This window comes from Xenopus laevis, chromosome 6S, assembly GCF_017654675.1.
Source record: "Xenopus laevis strain J_2021 chromosome 6S, Xenopus_laevis_v10.1, whole genome shotgun sequence".
In the NCBI taxonomy this organism is placed as follows: Eukaryota; Metazoa; Chordata; class Amphibia; order Anura; family Pipidae; genus Xenopus; species Xenopus laevis.
Genome location: NC_054382.1, coordinates 90,368,920 through 90,395,367, shown reverse-complemented (window position 1 = coordinate 90,395,367; position 26,448 = coordinate 90,368,920). Strand labels below are relative to the sequence as shown.

Below are 26,448 nucleotides of genomic sequence, written 5' to 3'. Positions count from 1 at the left end.
GAAACATTGAAACATTACACTGAAATAGGATAAAATAGAATGTCTCTTACCTTGTGTAGCAATATAGTAATTTGGCATATGGTAACCCTAAAACCAGAAAGAAAAGTGAAACAGAATCAGCAAGGTACTGTATATTCTGTGAATACATATCCTACGTATTCCCGACAATTATCTGTATCACATTCAACTGATTCCCGTGGCACACACTGCTATCTGACATCATGAGACAATCTAAAGTGGAATTACAGAGCAGCAGGAAAATGGATTTCTCATCTTTAGAGGCTTAGAGAAGCTTAGGGAGTGAGAAAACTGGGAAACAAAAAAGACACTGGTACATGACAATTTAACTCAATTTGTTAAACTAGTCACAACAACAGTGAAATCTTTGAGGAAAGTGCAAATAATTAAAGGATCAATGGATTGCATTGATTGCTTAAAGAGGTGGTTTACCTTTAAGTAAACTTTTAGTATGTTATAGAATGGCTAATTATAAGCAACTTTTCAATTGGCCTTCATGTTTTTTTGTTTTTTTTTTATAGTTTTTCAATTATTCTGACTCTTTTCAGCTTTCAGATGGGGGTCATTGTGCCGATCTAAAAAACAAATGCTCAGTAAGGCTACAAATTTAGTTATTGCTACTTTTTAAAGGTCCTCTCCTATTTATATTCCAGTCTATCATTCAAATCAGTGCATGATTGCTAGGGTAGTTTGGACCATAGCAACCAGATTGCTAAAACTGGAGAGCTACTGAATAAAAAGCTTAATAACACAAAAAACACAAATAAAAAAAATGATTTTTTGACCATGCCCATTTTGTGGCCACACCCCCTAATTACCATGTTCATTTTACAAAATTTGGCAGGTTATAAAAGTTTGAACATACTTCTGTGTTCTTTTTTCAGTTATTTTGATAATGAAGGTGAATTGCCCTTTAAGCTGTGAGTCTAACTTCTCCCAAGGGACCTGTTATCTTATATTGTTACAAATACTTATTTGCTTATCATGAAATTGTTACCAAAGTATCTTATCTGCTGCTGTGGCTGTTCTGTGCACTTTGACAAAAGCCAATTAAGTTAGAAACATTGTTTCTTTTTCTGGCTGTTCAGCGCAGAGTAAAACAGGACTTTCTAGTACAAACGAGGGACTGCAGGTTGAGCTGTCAAAAGAGGGACTGCCCCTCTAAAAACGGGACAGTTGGGAGGTATGGAATATCACTCTCTACAAAGTTCATTTACAGGTGAAAAACCCATCATAATGCAACCATCTACCAACTGCGGTGATTGATTCTTGTAGTTGAGCCGCAGGGGTAATGACTGTAGTTTGGAGCAATCTGTATATGGATATTTCAATAGCTCATCATGTCACTTCATTCAAATAGTTGATAGGTGATAATCACTCTCTTTTCTATTGAACTGAATGCTGTGGTATGTTGTGCTGTGTGATGTTGAAATAAAGTTTTCCTTTATCTGTAGTTCGAGATCCCTGGCCTAAAGCCCAGGTTATTAAGGCCTCATTAAACAAGGACTGTAGACAATAATAGGAATATAATGTAAAATCCAGCTCTTTGCAGGGAGATTGATGAGACTAAATCTCTTTGTGACTCATGGAAGATTAGGACAAGTCGACAGGCACAATAGAAGTTGTCACTGCCTGGTTCCATGTTTCCATCCCGCTCTGTGACATCTCAGTCAACAGTGGCGTAATTAGAGTTTGAGGCCCCCCTTCAGACAAACACGGGGAGCCCCTCCCCCTTAGAGAACTAATGAAGCACATGTATACCCTCAGACTTTCCAGCAAGACCACTGCAAATATGTCCAATGATCACTCCATTAACTCCAGACTTGCCAGTAAAGTGACTGCAGAAATGGCCTCTGGGCACTGCATTACCTTACCAAGCTGAATATCACACTTTTCTTCTTTCCCAAGCCCAACTGCACATGTCTCCATACCTTCCAACATTTTGAAAATAGCAAGAGGGACAAAAACATTTTGCCATGCGGAGTGCAGCGATTTTTTTTGGCCATGCCCATTATGCCCCTAATTGCCATGCTAATTTTACAACATTTGGCAGGTTATGAAAGTTTGAACACATTTCTGTGGTTTTTCTTTGTTATTACAGTTTGCAGTGTTACAGTTTCAGTTCTACCAAGAGACTTGCTTATCTTAAATTGTTACAAAAGTATCCAAGTGCACCTGTCACACACTCTAGGCTCTCTGCCAAAAGCCACTTAAGTTTTAGAAACGTGTCTCTCTCTCACAGGTGGAACGAATGGCCATCTTTGATTTATTCCGGCCTAAATGAGAAGGTGTGTAATATCTGTTTAAACTCTGGCAGCAGCAGTAGTCCCTCAGGACCTGGGGCCCCCTGTGGTGCTGTAATGCAGGGGTGTTATTTACCCCACTGTCAACCAAGCAATGGGGGAATGTTAAGTGCTCAGCATCCTTTAGAGACACAACACACTGCTAATTTCTGTATTCTTTACAGCTATTCACCACCTGCTGTCCTAAAGGTACCGGCTCATTTGTAGTACGAAGCTTTGGTGCTAATTAAATAGTATATCAATATGCAAACGAAAGCACACAAATATTAATAACTCTGGAACAAATAAAGTAACTGGTTCCAGATGAACGCAGAAAAAAAAAGACAACTGATTTGAGAGCCAAAAACAATAGCTAAGCATGATAAACTATAGCCAGTAAATGCCCAAACCTACAAACTATGGCTTATTTGCAAAATAACTGTAAGATGCAAAATGTTAATGCAATCCATACTTTTTTTTCCCACAATGTAGCATTATTTCCCAGAATTCCAGTTGCATTTTATGAGCAATTTACCAATGAGGATGAAAATTTGCAACATGCACCTATATACAGTGCTGTGGAATATGGTGGCACTTGCATGTTATTAATAATAATAATAATAATATTAATAATGACAAAAAAAATGATCTTATGGTTTCTCACATGAAAACTCCATTGAAGCCTATGGCATAATCTAGAATTGAATTTGTTGGAACTAGGACACTTCTATTAATGTGCTGATTGGGCTGTGCTGAGGTTTGGTGTCTAAGGCGGCATCAGACTAAAAATACAATGCAAAATATATAATATATTGTGTTACAACTTATATTTAAAGATATTTAACATATATTCATCAAGAATACACAACCTTAAACTGGGAGGTGGAGGCTCCAGCTTTCCTGGCTGCCAGGGGGCCGTCTCATTATGCACATTTTGATGGATATGCGGCTTTACAATAGATGCATGCACGCACTTAAACAGTCATCATAAAGATGTTTACAGCAATGAAAAAAAGAATTGCATTAATTACAGCTCTCCTTATGACGAGGCTTTCCAAAATTACTTTAAAAGTGTGAAAATGAAAAACTGATCCAACAATTAAACATAATTGAAACAAGTACATATTAGCTTTGGGGCTGTGTGCACAAGAGATGTGCCGGGATTACTTTGTGCGTGCTCAATGACTGCACGTGCATTTTAACAAACTGCAATTAAGCTGCTGTTTAAAAAAAAAAAAAAAGGATCCTGTTTACTGAAAAAGGAGTCATGGGATGCAGCAGGCAAACAGCTCATGTGCTATAGAATGTGTACGATTTCCATCAAATGTGAAATATTTAATGATTCGGCATCACAACATAATTGTGCATCTGAAAAATGATTATACACACATTATTTTGTTTTACTTCTTTTGGGTACAGAACTGAATTCTATTCCATTTATCTATAAAAAAAATGACCACAATGATACTTAAAGGAGAACTAAACCCTAAAAATGAATATCACTAAAAATGCCATATTTTATATACTGAACAATTTATTGCACCAGCCTAAAGTTTCAGCCTCTCAATAGCATCAATGATCCAGGACTTCAAACTTATAACAGGGGGTCACCATCTTGGCAAGTGTCTGCAACACTCACATGCTCAGTGGGCTCTGAGAAGCTGTTGAGAAGCGAAGCTTAGGGGTTGTCACTAATTATCAAGCAGAAACTGAGGTTGGTCTGTAACATAAGCTGATGCTACAGGGATAATTATTAAATTCTGATGCTAGTTGCACTGGTTTTTGTGGTGCCATGTAGTAATTATCTGTATTAATTACTAATCAGCCTTATATTGTGACATTTATATTCTACGAGTACTGTATATTGTGAGTGGGTCCCTAAGCTCAGTAAGTGACAGCAGCACAGAGCATGTGCAGTGAATCAGTAGAAAAGAAGATTGGGAGCTACTGGGGCATCTTTGGAGGCACAAATCTTTACTGCTAAAGGGCTGTGGTTACCTTGATGCAGAAGCCCAAAACATAATGTACAACATTTATAGCCTACTTTTTACGTTAAGCATTAGTTCTCCTTTAAATGACTTTACCTGTTAATTAAATAGAGGAAATAAAAAGTTTCCATCTTTTAAATTACTTCGAGAAACATGTAATAGCTCAGATATTGCTGTTGACAAGGTAGATCAGTGATGTCCATAGTGGGTCGACACTTTGTCATGCCACAAGTATGGATTGTCTTAAAATGACGATGTCACACAAAAGTCGTCTATGAAGCTATGGGCCATAAAAATCCCTGGAAGGGCCTGGACCAGCCCGTGGGCTACCAGTTAGATAATGCTCTGGTAAAGCATTTTGGGGGATGTAAATCAAGAACAGCCAAAATGCTAAAATGCCCTGCTCTTTAGTTTTGTATATAAAGTATGACCAGAAGCTTAATCCGAAATGTCAAAAGAATAAAATGTAAAGTGCAATATCCTATGACATATTTTGGCTGCATAGTTGAATATTTATATCTCTCTGCAATGCGATGAGGTGTGCGGCATGTCTTTGATTTAATTGCTGCCCACCCATGCTCGGCAGTTCTACAGGACTCTAGTTTAAAGTTAATAACACATGCAGGGGGTTATTTATTAAAGTCCAAATACCAAAAACATAAAAAAATTGAGTTTTTTTACTATAAAATTCAGATTTTTAGTGGAAAAAAACTTGGCTTTTTCAGGATTTATTAAACTCCAAGTCTGCAAAAAGTCAGAAGCTGAAAATCTGTCAAGGTTGTTTATAAGTCAATGGGAAAGGTCCCTATCCTATTTGAAAGTTTCTGTGGTCTACGCTGGAATTAGTCCAGAAATCAGACTATTCTGACTTTTCTGGAAAAACCCGTAAAAATGAAACGATTCGGGACTTTTTTTAAAAAAAAAAAAAAGTACAATTTTTCGTACAATTTTTTTGGGGGTTTTCCCCGAACGGATTAATTTGTGCTTTTTTTAATAATAAATAAGGTCAAATCGGGGATTCTAGTTTTGTCTGACTTTTTTAATTTAAATACTCAGAAAAATTCGGATTTTGATAAATAAGGCCCTCCTAAGTTTTCTGTATTTCTATTGTTTGTGTGTGTCATAAGCAAAATAAGTCAGATTAACTTTATTTGAATATAATAATCAGTGATTTCAACTGTTTCAAGTTACCAGGATCAGACTTCTCAAAGCACCCTTGCACCGGTATACTGCAACGAAGCTCATTCATAAGGTATGTTGTTCAGTTGATCAGCTCAGAAATATGAAGTGATTTCTTTATGACCATTTAATATGCAAGAAAAGTGAATGGTGAATCAGCCCAAGAACATTCATATGTTAAAAGTGCCCAGCATTAAAATACCATGTTGGCCTTAGTTCTCAATTAGTTCTACTAGTGTGTTGCTCCTACACAACTAATTGATTTGCACCTACTGATTTGCAGGCTAATGATACTGGGTCCATTGGAATGCCAGTAGAGGCAAGAAAAACTGGCATGAAGACTCCCTTTGCACCTGCATTGACATTTCTTGCAAGTTGCAGTTTAAAGGGGACCCGTCACCCAAAAAAATTATTCAAAATCCTATTTTATTACATTAGTCAAGCAAAATGAACTTTAATTACACTATATAAATTATTTGAATCTTTCTTCCTTCAGTCTGGGATTTCAAAATTATAGCAAGCAGGCAGGAGCCATTTTGTGGACACTGTTATTAAAACAAGCCTAATATCATCTCAGAATCTCGTTTCTGCACCAGAATGGGGGCCCTGATGTCCATCCCCATGTACTGGTTACACAATTAAATGGTAAAGAGAACGGGGGAATGTGGGGAGAGCAGTGACATCTAGGAAGTGCTGAATGGAAAGGGAAAGTAATTGTATGCCCCACCTCTATGCCCATGGCATAGAGGAGGGGCAGACAATATTTGATTGACAGCTGAGATGTTAAAATGAACTTACAACAGCTACGAATGCTTTAATAAAAAATATAAATTGGATTTCATGTTTTATTTGAAAAGGACTTTTATTATATAGATTTTTGTGTCTGGGGGACAGGTCCACTTTAAGTTTTTGAAGACACCTGGAGGAAATGCTGCACTGTGGGAGAAAAATAGTAATTTGCATTTACTTTTTGTACCGATCGCATTACATTTGCAGTCATACATGACCTCTTGTTATTTTTCTTCAATATAGTATGCTTTAAATCTGAAAAAACATAAATCATCACCGTACAGAAAACTTTACAGAAAACTTCTTATACGTTCTTTGTTTAAAAGCTATAGCACTGCTATGGACCAATCTTTCTTTGCACATGCTGTGTAAAAATTACTTTGAATCTATCATTTTAATGGTGCCTAGTTTGAAAGCATCCTTTAAATACCACACAGCATTAAAAAATTTAGAAGCAACACAACAATGGTATGGTAATTATAAAATGATTCTGTGGGGACCGCGTTTTCTTTTCAATATTTGATTTGCCAAGTACATATTATCATGAGCGCCTGCGGGGGTTATAATATAGCCAAACAATATCTGAGCCATCATTGCTACACTTTTCGTTCTTGTATAATAATTATATCTTGTATAATAATTATAAAAACTGTCCTGAAATTAGATCTTAACATTTATGTATACAGTATCTATATATATTGTACAAGCAGGTAATTACGGCACTCATGGGACATTTATTTAGCTCAACGTTCTTCGTCAGTAGTATAGAACTCCTTTGTTTGTTGTATAGTCCTGACGAAGAACCCTGTATGGGTTCGGAATAATATTTTGTTACTGCTAAATAAAAGATCCTGTGAGTGCTGTAATTTATATATATATATTAAAAGAAATGGCTTGCACAAAATGTATTCTAATAAGACACTCATTTAATAGATGACTGCACATCACTATGTTGGTTTTGGTTATAAAAATTATTAGTTCTTGGGAAATGAGTTATAGGCACCTTTAACAAATGTTTCAGGCAACATTTAGTATAGTGCAAAGGCATTATATATTTAAAATATGGAAAACAAAATAGTTTTGGAAAAACTGGTTTTATTCATACCCTTTTTAAGTGACCTGATGATGTCACTCTAGTTACCATGAACACAGAAAGTAAGAGTCACTCATATGTATGCAGATACATTTATCCTATGAGATTTAATTTTCCTAAGTGTTACTGATTCAATGAGTGATCTGATCATTTTACGCACAAAGGGGGGATATAATTTAATCTGTATATTTCTACTTGGAAGTATTCATTTTTATTGTATTGGTTTTTATATTTGCTTTCTTGACCCTAAATCTTTGCAGCAGAGAGGGCAGGGAAAATATATATTTTGTTTATTCATATGTGCTTATCTGGAAAATATGCATGGGGGGGGGGGGTAAATCAGGAGAACAAGTTTTGAAGCCAGTTGGTTGTCTTATAAGGATAAGTCAAGCTTTCCCCAGAGACTAGTCATTATATATTAAAGACACCATAGGGCTTATTTATAAACAATGGGCAGATACTTGTAGGGGATCAGACAAATCCGTCCCCTGTTTTTCTGTCTGTGACATCATCCAGCCCAGTTACAGCCCGGAGAACCATCCGATTGTGCATCCTTGGGAGAGGGGGTGTGCCTGACTTTGGAGCCAAATGTACAGGGTTTCCGACAGATCTAATAAAGAGATCCCTGCTGCAGCAGCCAGAGAGATCCAGATCTGTGGAGAGTGCCAGTGCTGCTTGAGAAAGTATTTGAGCATTAGGGACAGCCAGTTTCTAACTCCTGCCTGTGGATACTTTGGCTACTGTGTGTTTCCCCAGGGTGAGGACAGGTCTTGCTCATGTCCCTGCCCCGTGGGAGCGGCTACTACTTTAAAGGGAAAGGTACCTTGGGGCAGGTAGTGCTACCTGGGGACATAAGAGCTCTTGTGGAAGTTACATTGGACATTGAATGGAGTGTGGGACAGTGGCATTGTGAGACTATGCCAGGGGTTGATAGTTCAGACAGGTTCCCCAGAGTAAAGTGATATTGTATGATTTACATTTACAGTTATTACATACAGTTTTACATAAAGTTTATATTTGTTTTACTGCAAACTGTCTGTGTTTTATTTTTTCCTGGTGGAAACACCCCTGAGATGTGTTCCCTAGGTTGAGGTACCGCGCTGTAATTCGCAGTTCCCAGCAATTTTCATACGCAAAAAGGACTCAAGGCCCTGGATTGCCAAGGGTTAATTGCTATAAAGAGACAGTAAACAAATTAGGGTTATATACTCATAGCAAATAATCAGTGATTAGCCTACTTTAGACAGCGGCAAGTAGAGCAATGAAAGCAAATATCTGATTGGCTGGCCATGTGTTACTGCCCTTGTGCAAATTTGTACAGTGTAAATAACCCCAAGCACTGAAACAATATTAGAGGGCAGATACATTGAGAATTCGAGTTTCTTTATGGTCAAAACTGCCAATTCGACTAGGGAGTTGTTCAAATTCGATTTGTGTTTTTTAAAAAATTCAAATTCGATTTTTAAGATTTATCATACACTGGCCCTATTCGCCACCTAAAACCTGCCAAATTGCTGTTTAAAGGGGAACACAAACATAACTTAAGCTTTTGAAATGGCGTATAAAAAATGGCAACTGAATACAGAGGATTTATAAGCTGTGTTTACATTTTCAGAGTGATGAATGCTTACTATAACTATGTACTGTAGGAAGACCCCTGGCATGGAAAGAATTAAAGTATAATATTATGATTACATAAATAAATGGTTTATTGTTTTATTTATCATCACCTGAGAATGTTATGTATTTACAATGCTTTACTGAAGAGTTTATACCAGAACAGCTAACTTATAAAACATCTGCGTGTCTGTAGGCCGGCTATTCCTTTATTTTCAATTACACTTCACATTTAAAGGCTTAAACACAAATGCACCCTATGTAAAATGGCTCATTCTAATGTAAAACATTAAGGTAACATGATGCAATATGAACAAAGAAGTGCTATTCAATAATTAAGCAGCTTCCATATTTAATGAAATGGCGTGCTTGCATTAAAAGCACTGGTTAACAGCTGCACTCTCCTTTGAAGGGAACTTAAAAGTGCAGAGATGACAAGAGACTGCAAATCACAGCACTAGGAATTGTATAGTTTTGTCACATTAATAAACAAATAGCTTTCTGTTTAATGAATAATTATGGCAAACTGTTGACAGGAAAGGGAAAAAACATTTACTTTATCCACTGAATCATCAGAAGTCAAATAAACTGGGAACCTTTGTGTTCCTTAAATCTGCAACTGGTTCATAAGGATAGCTAAGGCTGACTTTACCCAGTGTGCTCATTGGTTTATATTTGTACATACATTGATAAGCAACTGTCAGAAAAGGATGTTTATCCCTGCATGGATACCATATTTTTTAAAGTGATTCTCGATTCTCTTTCATTACAAAATTGTTATCAGTGTGTGTGTGTATATATATATATATATATATATATATATATATATATATATATATATATATATATATATATGTGCTTTCAGAGACACCCCTTTTCTGCCTTTCATAGCTTTAAAGCAATATTTTCATAGCTTTAAAGGAATGGGAGATGTCCTACCAGTGGTAGATTGTGGTGGAAACAGTTACTATTTGGGAACACTAGGTTTGCCAGTCGCTACCAGCATCTGCTGTCTTTCCCATTTTTCTCAACAGGGCTGGATCTAGGGCAACAAAGGTACCAGCCTCAGATGAAAAACATTTGCTGGAGGAAGTCATTGGAAATGGCAGCCAACATTGAGCAAGCAGTGGTGACAGGAGTCGGGCCCAAAGTAAATGAATTCTGGGGAAAGGGCACAGTGTATGAACCAAGTGGCTATGAGGTCAATCAATTAACTTTGTTCTGAACATACTTTTGCTTATTGTTTTAATCAGGAAAAATACTTGTTTGATCTGTGCTTGGTAGATATTTCGATTACCAGATTGTAGATAATCTCCCTGCATAATGGACTCCTGATAATATAACAGTCACGACTGGGAGAAGGGAGGGTTTTTGTATATTTTTAATCTAATTATCTGCCTCACAAGGGCCAAACATTGAATATTTTCAGTTTCCCCTGGTTTCCTGTTTAACTCAAGCAATAAGAAAACCATAATTTTTTCCTGATTAAAACAAGAGGAAAAAGTATGGTAAGCACAATCCCTATTCATTGAACTCATGTCCCTTTCTTTAGAAGGAAACACGTTTTATTATCATGACCATGCGTTTAAATATAAACTGCAAAGTGTGCTTAAAGAAGTGTACATACGTCAATAAAGTTTCCATTGATATAGTCTGAGCTGGCTTCCTCTTCAATGCTTTGGAGTCTCACCCGGGAATGGTCATCTGAAACACAGTTTGCAAAGTTTAATAAAACAGATTATATTGAATAAAAGCTAAATGACATGGGCAGAGACAAATACCTGCCGTTTTCCCCAAACTGGTCTAGTAATAACCGACTCGTTCACATCCATTTATTTTGTTGGAATCTTTTTTTGGCCACAGCTTTATTGCAAACATAATTAAAACAATAGATAACACATATATCAATAACAATTTATATTAACAACATTGTAAACATAAAAATATTAACAGTGATGTACCATTAATTTATAATCCTCTGCAAGGCCCCTGGCTATGGACCCAATTAGGTGCATACAATCGTACTAGCCACCAGCCGCTTGTGCCTTCTAGCATGATGGGTACGCTGGATTGCATGCTACCACCAATACAACATAACCTCCCAGAGACCAACGCTCTTAGAGAGGAACACCACCAACCAAGTTGTGGACTCCTTTTTTCTTACCAAAATGGATGCCCTCCTTAACAATTAGTGCTATAAGTCCCCTTAAACTCCACCCCCCAACTACATCACTAAACCCACAACTAATCCCCTGCCAGGCAGCTTTGTCCCGCCCCTGTAATGTACCCTTCTGACAGCATGCACTGTCCCGGGTTTCACTTAACTTAAGTATTCAAAATTTGGTCTGATATGGGTAACAAATGATGAAATAGTTAGAGGTCAGAAGAACACCACCACTAAGGGGAACACTAAGAACAGGGGTATAAAAGCACACCTCTGCCTTTAGAGCAGACATTTTCAAATGGGATCTACTGAATACACTTGAAAGGCCACTTGAAAATTATGAAAAGTACTATCTTATATATTTTTTGAATAATGGCCAATGTTTTCCTATATATGTCCAAAGGTTGTACCATCAATGGGAGCTTGAATTTAAAAAGTTTGACAACCAAAGAGTCAAAGGCAGAGTGAAAGCATTTTCCTCTGCATATTACAACTCACTGTAGTGGGTTTAAACACAGTAAAAATAAATGAGTCTAATGCACAGATGGAAATTTTCCAATCCCTCCTCCAATTAGGATTTCACATGCCACTTGAAGTAGGATTTAAATATTTAGTATTAAATTGTATGATCGGTGTGACCTGTTCATTTTTTAAAAAACATTTTTAATAAGGTTAAGTAGAAGGCTTTGAAATCATACAAATAAAGACTGTTGTAACAAAATTAGCAACACCCACAGCAATGCTGTCTATGCCACAAACAGAATTTAGCATTGGCAGTGTAAGTGTACTGGTCTCATGATAAGGGTGTATAGTTCTCCATAAATATTGCTTAAATATGTTGTGTAACTGTCACAAGAACTCCATTGAGATATAGAATGTAAAGTAGAAGTTGGCATTATTGCACATTACTGAAAAAGACTAATTAATCAATATTTTGGACTTCGTCCTGGAAATTCCCTACTGGAACAGAAGCTCTTATCAATGTAGGTCATGGCGTTGTAGATAAAATATTTCTAGTAACTAAAGCCAAGAAGTTCAGGAGCTTTGTCAGCAGGCATGTAAAAATGTATTTGTAAAATAGAATTGTATTAAATGTGTAAACTAAATGCTTCAGCCCACAAAGATTTCATTTGCAGATTTAGATTAAAAACAACAACAACAACACAACAGAAAAACAACTGTGATTGCTGTTCATCAGTAGTCCCATTACAGAGAAAACGAGAAGGGAATTAGCTAAATCATAACTCCATGAAATCCCAAAAGATTTGTCTGCTTGCTCGTTATTACAAAATGCACCTTTCTGAACAGAATTTGGGATAGCACCTCTTTCTTTGCTAAAAAGCTAATTAAATGTAATTCCAAAGACAAAGGTGGTATCAGACACCTGACTGCAAATCCCCATAGTGACAATGCACATCAAAAGGTACCAAAGTGCAGTCCTATTTGCATGTCTCAACAGCATTTCCTAAAGGGTCATTCCTGAATGGCTGTTTAGTAAAATAACAAGCACTTGCATCAGACCCTCAATTTGTTATTGGCCAATCATTAGCTGGCTGCCAAAGGATTATTAATATTTCCAAAATTGTATCCACTCAGGTGTAAAAGTACAATGCAACCAATGAGGCCATAGCCCAGGGGCTGTAAATTAGAGGGATGGTAGTCACAAACCCTCATTTGTTGCCCATTCACACATATATAGACAAGATGCATATCTACATATCATAGCTATGGAAGAATAGGAAAATGGATAAATAAGAACAAGGTTCACATTACATAATGAAAATAAAATTCTCACCATAACAACACATACATACATTTAGCTTGTATATGATTTGACGTGTTGGGATTCCCATGCTGTTTAGTAAAAATTGTTTCAGCCAATGAAAACATCAAATAATCAATAAAGCTAATATAAGGCTGTCCATGATATTGTATTCACTGCAGCTTAAGCATGTGTTTGTTATGGATTCAGAATTCTTTCTGGTGTTTTACTTGACATACTGTATTTTTTTAAATAACAGATTATCTGCAGAAAGATGGAAATTAGCTCAATGTGCAAGCTGGGGCATAGCCGCTTACAAAAGCCAGCTGTTTTAAAAATACACCTGCTCTTTGAGCTTCGATGATTTATTTAACAGGTGAAAAATATGTAACCTTTTCTACTTGAACAATCTACTGATGTTTCACATTTATAAAGGTTATGCATTTGCCTGTGTAAATGAAATCTTTAATTTCAAGCTTAAATCTCTCAGAGACGAAAGTTCTCAACCCAAGATAAATGTGTGGGTAATTATTCGCTGTTCAGTACAGTTGTACACAGCAAAATTAGCAGCACTAGCTCCACAGAGACCAAGTTCCTTCTGCATCCGGGTTTAAAAGGGTTAATCTAGATCTAATTTGCAGGCTTCAGTATTCATTATGCAAACACAATGTTGCTCGTGGGATTTAAACCATAATTGTCCTCCAAATGCATGCTGAAAGAATTTCATGGTCAATTTTATCTTAGCAGAATGTTATGTAGAGCCACGATCACACTGTCAACACTTACAGGCAATGATATTCCCATATCTGTTCTTCATTCTGTTCTCATCTTTCTTTGCCGAATCCCATGGTGCTGCCTGTCCTTCAAAGAAAGTCTGAAAAAAGGATAGATAGGCTAAATGTCGGGGCACGTAAAAATGGAAACAGAAAACACTAATTCCAAGGTTGCAAGCAAATTGTTGTGACTGTTTTACATAACAGGAACAAAATACAGTTTCTGTAGAGATGATTACTTAGCCACTCTGCAGTTGGTCCACTTTCCTTCCCTATATGTTAAACTTAAAGGGGTGTTTCACCTTCAAGGTAACTTTTATTATGTTATAGAACAGCCAATTCTAAGCAACTTTTCATTTTTTTTTTTTTTTTTATAGTTTTATAGTTATTTGCCTTTTTCTTTGCAGCTTTCAAATGGGGGGTCACTGGCTCCCTTCTAAAAACAGATGCTCTGTAAGGCTACAAATGTATTTTTATTGTTACTTTTTATTACTGATCCTTCTATTCAGGCCTCTCCTATTCATATTTCAGTCTCTTATTCAAATCAATGCATGGTTGCTAGGGTCATTTGGACCCTGGTTACCAGATTTCTTAAGATGCAAATTCAAGAGCTGCAGAATAAAAAGCTAAATAACTCAAAAACCTTTCAATAAAAAAAAATGAAAACAAACTGCAAATGGTCTCAGAATATCACTCTCTACGTCATATTTAAAGTTATCTCAAAGGTGAACGACCCCTTTAACAGAAGAATCTTTTAAAAGAAGAATCAAAAAATAACTATTAGTTGATAAGTTCTAGCAAGGGCTAGATAAGAAGCTTCTTGTTTTCTTCAACAAGCTGTAATAGTTTATTGCCCTTAAATTTGGACCCATACACAGTGCACTTATGCCAGTGGAAGAGGCAAGCTGTTATTTATGCCCTGTGCTGAACAAAGCTCACACAAGTGCAGGAAGCCCATGGGCAAGTGAAAATAACAATGAGCAAAGTTTTGTATCTATTACACTATACCCAGTGGTTGTAAGATAACCCATTGAAAAGCTGTGTCCCTTCAGTTGTTGTTGAAGTACAATACCCAGCAACTTAAACTATAGAAATACCATATATCAGCAAGTTCTACTTCATTAATGGGCTATGCAAATGATGTTTTGCCTCAGGATCTAGCACAGCAGCACCATCTATACACAAATCTCATCAGTTCAGGTATGTGTACAGCTAACCATTCTTTATTCTTCTTTCCAGTAGTAAAATTAAGGGTGACTATAAAGTTTTCCCTATATTTTGTGCATCTTGCACATGCACTTGGAAAACAAACCTTTGCATACTAGCAGCATCCAAGAATAATAATTACAATTTTTATGAACTCATTGTTCATATTTTTCTAAGCCTTATAGTTTTTAACCGATAGGCAACTTAACACACCGAACCAGATCCCTGGATCTCCGTTAAGAAGTTCTACAGATATAATTCATATCTACATATAACAGGCACCCAAATATTTGTACCATATGCTCATGTACAATATGGAATACCATATTAGTGGCTACCCTACAAATTCTCTCAAATTCAGAGATCAAAAGATTGATCTTGTTTTATCAATTCACAGCAACCAATCAGCAAGTACTGCTGTACTAGTCCGACACATCTGATTTATTGTTATGGGTTGCTATACCCAGAAGTGGAGTAATGTACAGGTATGGGATCCATTATTTGGAAACCCATTTTCCAGAATTTCCTACAAATTACAAGAAAACCATCTCCTAAAGACTCAATTTTTATCAAATAATTCACATTTGTAATAAAACAGTACCATGTAATTGATCCTACGATAATGAATCTCTATTGGAGGCAAAACAATCCTATTCAGTTTGTTTAAACTATTTTGTAGAAGACTTTATGTATGGTGATCCATACTTAAAGTCCAAATTATGGATCTCGTTAACCCCAACTTCCTAGCATTCTGGATAACCTGTTATATGCACAGCACCAATGAGGCAAGCTTTTAAACTGGGAATTTAGCTTTTCTAGTGTGACCAACCCCCGGACCCCCCATTGTGCAAGAAAGGTAAGCGCTGGGGGCCGAGGTGGGTCAACGACACTGCAGGAGCAATGTACAATGTAAAAAGGTGCAAAGTTTGCTACTGGTACAGCAACCTATAACAACTAATCAACAGGTAGCAATTTATGCATGGAGACACAGGCAATGAACAGCTTTCCAGTCTCCCAAAGATGCACAGGATTAGGTACTGTAGTTTTCTGTATAACCACTCCAGTGAGAACTAATGTTTTTAAAGTGGCAAGGTTGCAACTGGAATCTACTAGCTAAAAAATACTTGTAAAACAATTAGGGGCAGATTTGTTAATGGTCGAATTGATATTTCGAATTTTTCTTTATGGTCAAAACTGTCAACTAGGGAGTTATCCAAACTCCGTTAGAGATTTGTAAAAAACTAGAATTTGATTTTCAAGATGTATCATAATCTGGCCACCTAAATCCTGCCAAATTGTTGTTTAAGTCAATGGGAGAGGATCAATTTGGAGATGTTTGCAGCCTTCTTGCATTCAAGTTTTTTCTCTGAAAATTGAGTTTTCTATAATTCGAATCAAATTCGATTTGAGTTTTCAAGTCGTTTATATTCGTTTGGAGTTGGAACAATTTGATTTCATTAATACATTTCGATTAGTCAAATTTCTTATTTGTGGGAGTTTAGGGGAGTTTTAAAAAACTCACATGAATTCGAAATCCGACCTTTGATAAATGTGCCTCGTTCGTGGTCACCATAATGTATTTGGCAAATGCTCATTCCACACTGCGTAAACCGACACTTGAATGTCAAGTCTCTTCCACAGTAAAATCAAAAGAATCTAAGGCGCTGGATTAGGGTAGCTAAATGCAAAGGCTTCATCCAGGTTCACATCTTGCTAATAATCTTGAGATAAGTCCAGATCCCTTGTCCATTATGTGAAACACCTTAACAGTTATGTTCCATATGGATATCACACTGTACACCCAGGGAGCCAGCTGCAAATATTTCAACTGCTTTTTCATCACTACCAATAAATTGGCTTCATCCAAGAGTTAAAAAGATTGGAAGTGACAAGTAGAAACACAAGTATCACGATTAAGATATAATCTTATCAAACCAAAGATTTATATATCTCCAATCTGTGAATGTGTATTAAACAAAGGAGTCGATGTATCCTGTTGGACTGCGAGAATATACACATGCTATCTACTAAAGACTGCAACAAACTAAAGACCCTGTCTATGTGCAAAGTAAACAGACAAGAATTATAGTTTGTGTCATGAAGCTGGCAATGAACATGAATGCTTAATTATTCAAATGGCATAAATATGATCTATATGAAAATAAAGGCTGTATTTATAATTAACAACGGGTGCATTATAATTACATTCAAAAACATTTGCATAATTTAAGCCGCTACAGACTGAAGAAAGGTTTTTCATGTCCGTTTAATGGGAAATAATAAAATATACAACAATTGAAGAGGTTACTTAAAGTGACAACTAATTTTTTCTCACTCACTGCTCTTAACAATGTTAAAATGAAAAGTAGTTAGACGAATAAAAGCCACAACACAGAGCAGAGTGAACAGGAATTAAATCTGTAAATATTTAATTCGATGCTTTTTTTCTGCATATACAGAGAGGTTTTTTTTTCCAGTTTTGGCACTGGATGTGTTACACCACTGTTTAAGACTGATTTAGGGACATACATTTTTTAATGTTGTTTTGATCAACTTCTAGGCAAACTGCATGATAATTTTTGCTAGTGTTGTCTGATGACTCAATTCAGCATATGTATTTGTTCATCATAGACTGTAATATGTAATATGGGTCCTTCTTTAAAGGGATACTGTCATGGGAAAACATGTTTTTTTTCAAAACACATCAGTTAATAGTGCTGCTCCAGCACTGAAATCCATTTCTCAAAAGAGCAAACAGATTTTTTTATATTTAATTTTTAAATCTGACACGGGGCTAGACATATTGTCAGTTTCCCAGCTGCCCCCAGTCATGTGACTTGTGCTCTGATAAACTTCAGTCACTCTTTACTGCTGTACTGCAAGTTGGAGTGATATCACCCCTCCCCCCCCACAGCAGCCTAACAACAGAACAATGGGAAGGTAACCAGATAACAGCTCCCTAACACAAGATAACAGCTGCCTTGTAGATCTAAGAACAGCACTCACTAGTTTAATCCTGGTCCCACTGTGACACATTCAGTTACATTGAGTAGGAGAAACAGCCTGTCAGTGCTGGCTCTTTCTGAAAGCAGGCAAAATGACCAGAGATGGCTGCGTACACACCAAATTATAAATAAAAATAAATACACTTGCAGGTTCAGTAATGAAATTTTATATTGTATAGTGAATTATTTGCAGTGTAATTTAGAGATAAAAACGACATCATAAAAAATCATGACAGAATTCCTTCATGTTTGAAAATACTATGACAAACAAGTGGCAGTATATGAACATGTGAACTCTTTGTTCGAGAGCATACATCACCATCTTTCATTCTCCAAGGGATCCCTTGCTGCATGCATAAGCATTATAGCAAAGCCAGAGAAGAGTACTATCACCTTTCCAAGGGCGACATATGACAGTCTAGATCAGGGGTCCCCAACCTTTTTCACCTGTGAGCAACATTCAGATGTAGAAAGAGCTGGAGAGCAACACAAGCATGAAACAAGTTCCTGGGGTACCAAATAAGGGCAGTGATTGGCTATTGGTAGCCCCTATGTGGACTGGCAGCCTACGGGAGGCTCTATTTGGCAGTTCATCTGGTTTTTATGCAACCAAAACTTGTCTCCAAGCCTGGAATTAAAAATAAGCCCCTGCTTTGAGGTCAATGGGAGCAACATCCAAGGGGTTGGAGAGCAACATGTTGCTCACAAGCTACTGGTTGGGGATCACTGGTCTAGATGTTTCAAAACCTCACAAATTGTCAGGGCCCTTGTATTAATCAGCTGAAACATCTCTTTAACATATCAGTTTAATGAAATTGGTAATTCAGCACAGGAATGATTGACAACCGTTAACACACACACACCAAAAGAAGTTTCAATATATGTGATTTTATGAAAAGTATATATATATATTTATATAATATGTTTTAAAAGTGGGAAATTTGGTGCTGAGAGTTTCCCTTTAAAACAAAATGGTGTTTGACTAAGTATAGTCTTCTCTAACAGAATTTACACTATACCAATGCTCATTTTGCTCAAGTGGTTAGTTTAGTAAGTCATGTATTTTACACTTTCGATTCATTTTGGAAGGATATTTTACCTGCGAGAGAAATCAAGTTTTATTCCTGCATAACTACACTTGGAGGTAACATTCATGTCTGTGATTGAAGATAGATGACAGTTAGGATGGTAGATTTATATGAGGAATTCAGCACAGGTTTCATATAACCTCAAGTAATTTCTTTTGATGGTGGAAATAATAATCTCTGTAATCTTATCTTACATATATCCTATTTTACACAGCTCAGTACTCTGAGACCCTTCCTCACACAGCATATACTATACTATAATATTGGTTTCTTATGCAAACTGAGAGAAAAAGACACATGTATAATCACCTGTAGTGATGGGCGAATTTGCGTCGTTTCGGCGAAAAATTTGCGAATTTCGTGCGAAATTCGCGAAACGGCAAAAAATTTGCGAAACGGCGGCCCGTTTTTGACGCCGGCGCCCGTTTTTGACGCCGGCGTCCGTTTTTCGGAAAAAAATATTTTGACGCCGACTAATTTTTTCCGCGAATTTTCGCGGCGTTTCGCGAATTTATTTGCTGGTGGCGAATCGCGCAAATTCGCCGCGAATTCGCGCCTGGCGAATAAATTCGCCCATCACTAATCACCTGCCTTTCCCTTTAATAAAGTTGTCTATAGAAATGGCTTCCTTGTAAGGGTGCATGCACTAGCTGCAGCCCGGTAAAGCTGGCCTTAAAGCATATATTCAAAGGAGAAGATATCTGCCTGATTTGGTCACCCTGGTTTCAAATAACTTTGTGAATTTGAAGCTCAAAATTGTTTAACCTTAAAACAGGGTGGGAGCAGGTCAATGATACTTGGGGGCAGATCCATCAAAGGTCGAGGAGAAATTTTCGAATGAAAGAAATTCAAATTTCAAGCTATTTTTTGTGTACTTCGACTAGGGAATAGTCCAAATTCGATTTGAATTTGAAAAAAATTCAATAATTATCTAAATTTATCATGTTCTGTCTCTTTAAATATTCGACTTCGACCATTCGCCATCTAAAACCTGCCGAATTGCTGTTTTAGCCTATGGGGGGGCCTCCTGGAACCCATTTGGAGTCAATTGGTGGACTTTGAAAAATCAAAGTTTTTTTTGGGAAAAACTTTGAATCGGACCTATTCGATCGGAATCGGACCTATTCAAACAAAAAAAAACTTTGACTTAATTTCGGTTGGTCTTTTTTTAATTGGAACTTTGACCCTTGAGAAAAAGTGTCCGGTTTAGAAAAAAAAATTTTTTTTTTTCAAAGAGCAGGCCCATTTGATGCCTTACAGACGCCTAAAACCCCGGCCTGTTGTGCCACTTACTTAGACAGCCCTGGTTCCATGTATTTGATGGTTATAGCATGTATTTAGATTTTTTCCAGAGAACCTAAAGTACAAACAGTGATCCTCGTTACTAGAGATGGGTGAATAAATTTGCATGTCACAAATTTGTGGAGAATTTCCGCACTTCGTCGCTGACGAATAAATTTGTGAATCTCCGGCGAAAATTTGGCGGCGTCAAAAATTTTTGGACGCATGTCTAAAAAGTCGCTCACGTCAAAATCGACGCACGTCAACACTAGTCGGATGCCCATTGACTTTAACACCAACGACTTTTCAGGCATCAATTTTCGATTTTCACAATTTTTTTATGCATTTTTCACCATTTCGCGAATTTTGCAAATTTCCCAGGTGAATTTCCGAAGCAAAACGGGAGAAATTCGCCCATCACTACTCGTTACTATTTTTTTTTCTGTGCACGCATACATAAAATACTGTATTATTTTAAGTAAGTAAACTGCATAAAGAGAAAAATCAAATGGCACCAGTGTAAGAATACAGTATATCTTCAACTCCTGGCATACTTTTCCTTTGATGGTTTATTTTCCAATCCTACCTTATCTCTATTCTGCTACAATAGTCCATTCAAGATCAAAAGACAAAAAAAGCAAAAGTAAATCATTTATTCTGTAAATGCCTGGGGCTTAATTCATTAGTGCTTAGAAATATCTCCTTAGATTCAGCTCTGCTTCCTTAAAGAATGATAACAGAACAGATGTTTAAATCTCGCTAACAATGAACAATTCAATTATTGACAAAAAGGAATATCACAATGATTACCACAAAGGAGCCATATCCGCAGTTATCAAATTCTACATATAAATGTTACATACCTCTTCCCCTTATGAACAGAAATGTTCTTCCACTTTAAAGAAACCAGACTTTAAAGAAAAATGTGTTAAATTGACTGTATATAAACTACTTATATTAACACTTTAATACACAGCTACGCAGATGAAGCCCACCCACACAGAACAAACAAGTACAAAGGGAATAATATCGCCATAGCAGATGACCAATTACAACAAAGATCTATAAACGTCTTCAAAGGGGCTTCCTGATTTAAAAAATGATATCACCTAATTGTTTATTCAAATACTAAGAAAAATATGTTCTTTTTTCTTGCCTCTTCAAAGAGTCAAGGCATTAATCACAGTACAAGATGGATCAGAGGTCGAGATCTCTCGTCTGAATCCTACTCTCTTAAAAGGGAAAATATATTTCCCTTTTTGACACATTCGAATTCGACTATTTGCAACCTTAAACCTGCCAAATTGCTGTTTTAGCCTATGGTGGACGTCCTGGGATCAATTTGGAGCTGTTTGCAGCCTTCCTGAAAATCAAAGAAAAAACTCAATCCCATTCACCTGAATTTGAAAAATTCTATTTTTTTTTTAATCGAATTTCGAATTTTTACAAACTCCCATGAACTCTAAATTCAAACCTTGATAAATCTGTCCCTATATTTTTCTTTTCTTACATAGACAAAAATAATTCCATGATAATGTGCCTCTGCTCAATGGGAAATTTCTTGAATGTCATTATTTTTTATTTCTGGAAGGGATTATATTTTCCAAAGGATTTTAGTGATTGGAAAATTTAGATAGTGAGCAGTACAAGACAGGGATTCCCTTCTTCTTATCTCTTGAACAGCCAGCATGAAAAACTTTAATATTAACTAGATTTTATTATTGTATTGACTCCTATTTTTTCTTTTAATGAATTATTATACTTCACGACCGTTTATATATTAAAATATACATGCACACATCCATACATATAAGTAATTCAAAATAATGTAGTGAGTACAATGTTAATTTATAAAAATTGCTAGAATTTTCGGTGTGCCCTATGTAAAATGCATTCACTGCTTAGATTGGGTTCACTCTACCGCACATAAATAATATATCAGGAATTAATGGCTTTTCTGAAAACAGATTAATCAGACCAAATTTTTTTCTGACCCCAGTCTCACATTCCTTAGCCAGAATAGAGAAGACACCAATCCTTTGCCTTGTTTCATGCATTTTCAACTTGAGTTTTAAATCTACGAATACATAATTCAAATTAATTGAATCAGCATTCTTCTTATTATTAATCATTTAGTGCTATTACCACATACAATTAAAAGTTTTACAATTTCATCATCTTAGAAGAAATTGAATCAATATTTTATTACGGCCATGTAATGTAATTGATTCAATTATAAAACCCTGTTTTCAAGAAAAGGAAACATTGTACTGTTTGCAATTACATATAGGGTTTAAATGATTTGCAAATCATTGCATTGCTTTTTTATTCATATTTTACATAATGCCCCCCACTTTTTTTTCCGAAAACTTTATTTCTCACCCTATTAGAAAAAGTATTATATTTTTAGAATGATAATATTGTTGAAGTATCTGAATGCAAATGTACACAGTAGATTAGTACAGAGTACATTTTGAAATTAACGTTATTTACATTGATGAGCAAGTTGATGTAACATCAGCTTGTCAGACTGGAAAAAACTGTTGTATTGGCCTTTTTACATACTGTCACTGTGCTTGCCACTCCCTTCTAAGAATTGCTGGACAAAGACCAGTGCAATAGATATGGTTATGTGCAGAATGGATGGAGATCTTCAGGTGATAGCAAGTAGCATGACTTTCAGAACTATAATCATGCTTTTATGTTAATAGAACAGAAACCCACCCAGGTTTCAGACTCCTGACCATCAGCAACCTGATTGGACAAGTAACTGATTATTATTTAGTTGGCAAGTCTGGTTGCTATTGAAGTAAAATGATACACTGTTATCCCGAGTTCCACTCATACTCCAACTCCAACTCATGTCACTGTTTAGTCACAGGAGTATCACAGTGAGCTTAATAAACTTGTAGTGTAACTGTCAGCCCCCACCCAACCAGTGCTATCCAAAGCAGAGGCATAACTAAAGGGGTTAGGGTAAAATCCATGAGAGCTTTTGATCAGATTTTTAGGTCAGATTTTATCTGATTGTGCAAAGCAACACCATGAGATTTTGTTGGATTATGAAAAAATATGATCCCCCTATAGCTAGAATGTGAAGTCGAATCAGATAACGTTGAATGGAGTCTTGTGTGCATGTGTTTGCAGAAGACAATCAATGTATTTCAATAAGAAAAAAGTATTTCCGACACTATGTGGCAAACTTAAAAAGGTTCGAAGTGAAAATTCGAATTCGAATATCGAAATTTGAATTTTCTAGGTTTTTTTTAGTGGAATTTGACTAGGGAATAGTTAAAATTCGATTTGTGCTTTTAAAAAAATTCTAATTCAGTTTTCAAATTTGTCATGTACTGGCCCTTTAAGAATTAAAATTTGACTATTCTCCACCTTAAACCTGCCGAATTTCTGTTTTAGGTTATGGGGGACATCCTGGGATCAATTTGGATATTTTTGGAGAAAAAAACTCAAATCAAATTTGATTCTATTCGAGTTTGCGGGTCAATCCTATTAACTCGAGTTTGAAAAATTAAATATTTTTTTAAAATTTTGATTGGTCATTTTTAATTCGAATTTCAAGTTCATGGGAGTTTTTACAAACTCCCATGAACACTTAAGGGGCCCATTTACTAAGCTCGAGTGAAGGAATAGAGGAAAAAAACTTCAAATTTCGAATGTTTTTTTTTGGCTACTTCGACCATCGAATTGGCTACTTCGACCTTCGACTACGACCTTCGACTTTGAATCGAACAATTCAAACTAAAAATCGTTCGACTATTCGATAGTCGAAGTACTGCCTCTTTAAAAAAAACTTCGACCCCCTAGTTCGCCACCTAAAACCTACCAAGGCCAATGTTAGCCTATGGGGAAGGTCCCCATAGGCTTTACAAGGTTTTTTTGATCGAAGGAATTTCGTTCGTTCGATGGATTAAAATCCTTTGAATCGTTCGAATCGAAGGATTTAATCGTTCAATCGAACGATTATTCCTTCGATTGTTCGATCGAACGAATTGCTCTAAATCCTTCGACTTCGATATTCGAAGTCGAAGGATTTCAATTCGGCAGTCGAATATCGAGGGTTAATTAACCCTCGATATTCGACCCTAGGTAAATGTGCCCCTTAGCTGTCCAAAGTACTGAAAGAGAACAATACAAAAATAAAAATTACGCTTAAAACATCCTCAAAGTTCATAACCCGTCAGTTGGAAATGAGATGAAAGGTGATGGTGTCAAATCTTCAAACTGGCTATGTAGCTGTGTAGCTAAAATATTAATAATGAATGTTCAAAATAAATATTGAAAGTTCTATTTGGAAATTGCAGGAGATGAAAAAGACATCTGAAGTTCCTATTGCATTATACCTTTCTCGGCAGCTGTCTCTCCACTGCCAGCATACTATGTTTTGCTTTCAGGTCCCTCATATCATACTCACTTCATATTCTTCTTTGAATCCATATCCTTCAGCGCATTTCATCTGTGTGATGTGTTGCAGTAAGTCAGCTACACGGATGGCTGGATGAAGCTGCCCTGTTTGGTATGGAATATCAACTGGATCCCGTTTCTTGTACGTGTGAGGCTGGGCTAGACTGCTTGTTTCACTGTTCGTGTGGTTTTCGTCTAAAAGGAATCAAAATGAACAGAAGATTATAGAAATATATATATATAAATATGAGTCATTAAAGCCTTAATGAGAAAATCATAAATGAAAAAAGGAACTGTTTTGGGAATAATATAACAAAGAAGAAGAAGAAGAAAGGGAAAACTGAATGAAAAGAAAAAAAACCAGAGATTATTATTCAAAACAATGCATCATTAGGGAATTCTTTCAAATCAGCAATTATTTTAACAAGGCATGACTTTCTACTTGAACAGAAAACCTTCCACAGCCAGTGAGGAACAAATGAACAATTCTTGACTTTTTTGTGAATAAACCATCTAATACAAATATGAAAGGTGGCAAAACACAGTGGATGATTAGGTTACATGCAGTATTTTGTACAGGGAATGACGATTATGGTTCACAATCTAAATTCAATCATTTGCACGCAGAGAACCAGAACTGGACAGTTTACAGATACTGCTAAACAAGATCCAAAATGGAACAAAAATTACATGCAAACCAAGACAAAACTGAACCAACAGAGTTTGTGGAAACTGGTGTGACACCCACAATACTCTACTCTTTTAGAGAGTTTAAATAATATACATTGGGTACATACTAGACCCCCCACCCCCACACACACAGACTGCCTCTTCAGAAGGTGAGAAGGGAAACTTACCATTAATTGGCACTTTTAAGAAGATACATATCAGGAGGGAAAAGAGTAGGAAAAAAAATGAGACAGGGCATAACAATTAAAATGTATTCATTATCAACACTGCGGCTCCTGACTGTGGTCATAATCGAAAAAGGAGAGGCCAAATAAAAAAAAAATCTAATTTAAACAGTCAGTGTGTTTCTGATTGGTCATAAGGTTAGATGTATTTCAGAACACATATCCAGTTTTCACTAATAATCTGCTAAGCATATATATTGAAATTTTAGTTTTAATGGGAAATTTTGAAAAATCTGGTTGCCTATTATTGTATATAGCTGTGCAAGTGAGGACTATATAACAAGTGCAATACTATTTCATACTATCTGTTTTATTTCATCTTTACTGGAGTTTTACAAACTGGAGACTCAAAAATTGCTACAGTTCTAATGTATTCTAATTTTCTGGGCTATCAAAGAAGATGACAATAGATTAAGGTTTAAAAAGGAACTTCAGATAAAGACTTATCAAAGAATTTCATGCACATATGTGTAAAGTGAAAATATTGGTCTATGAAGAGTTAATTACGGTTATATGCTATGTAGAAAGAGCTCTAGAACATTCCTCCAAAAAGATAAGACACAAAGGACAAAAAAACATAATGTCATTTAATCTGTTTATTTTTAATTGTCAAATGATCCATCAAATTTTTGTATCACAGTATATCCAACCTAATTCCATATCCTCATGAGATTCTGGTCCAGTCCTGGTTTTCAAACTCCCATTCTGGTCCTGGTATTCCAGATTTTCTACAGAAAATTAAAAATGCCATGACCAGAATGCATCGAAAAAACAGAACATTCCAAACAAAAAATCAAATAAGTGAAATAAAAATGGACCCCCAGAAAACCCTTCTATACAAAATGTTAACAATAAAGGTACATTTTAAAA

The 26,448-nt window shown here is 36.1% G+C and overlaps 1 protein-coding gene across 19 annotated transcripts in view; it reads right to left on the bottom strand.

The window, feature by feature from the left end:
• Window positions 1–26,448, bottom strand: part of LOC108695247 (receptor-type tyrosine-protein phosphatase mu) — a 474,538-nt gene that overhangs the window by 62,882 nt on the left and 385,208 nt on the right. For 7 of the 19 annotated variants that reach the window (XM_041567795.1, XM_041567799.1, XM_041567800.1 and 4 more), the window contains 4 exons: window positions 24,675–24,859; window positions 13,679–13,766; window positions 10,594–10,670; window positions 51–87 (listed from right to left, as the gene is read on the bottom strand). In XM_041567795.1, coding sequence (XP_041423729.1) covers window positions 51–87; window positions 10,594–10,670; window positions 13,679–13,766; window positions 24,675–24,859 — 387 coding nt within the window. Of the gene's footprint in view, window positions 1–50; window positions 88–10,593; window positions 10,671–13,678; window positions 13,767–24,674; window positions 24,860–25,521; window positions 25,534–26,228; window positions 26,307–26,448 lie in introns of all 19 variants that reach the window. The other 12 variants (XM_041567789.1, XM_041567790.1, XM_041567792.1 and 9 more) reach the window with 3 other exon arrangements.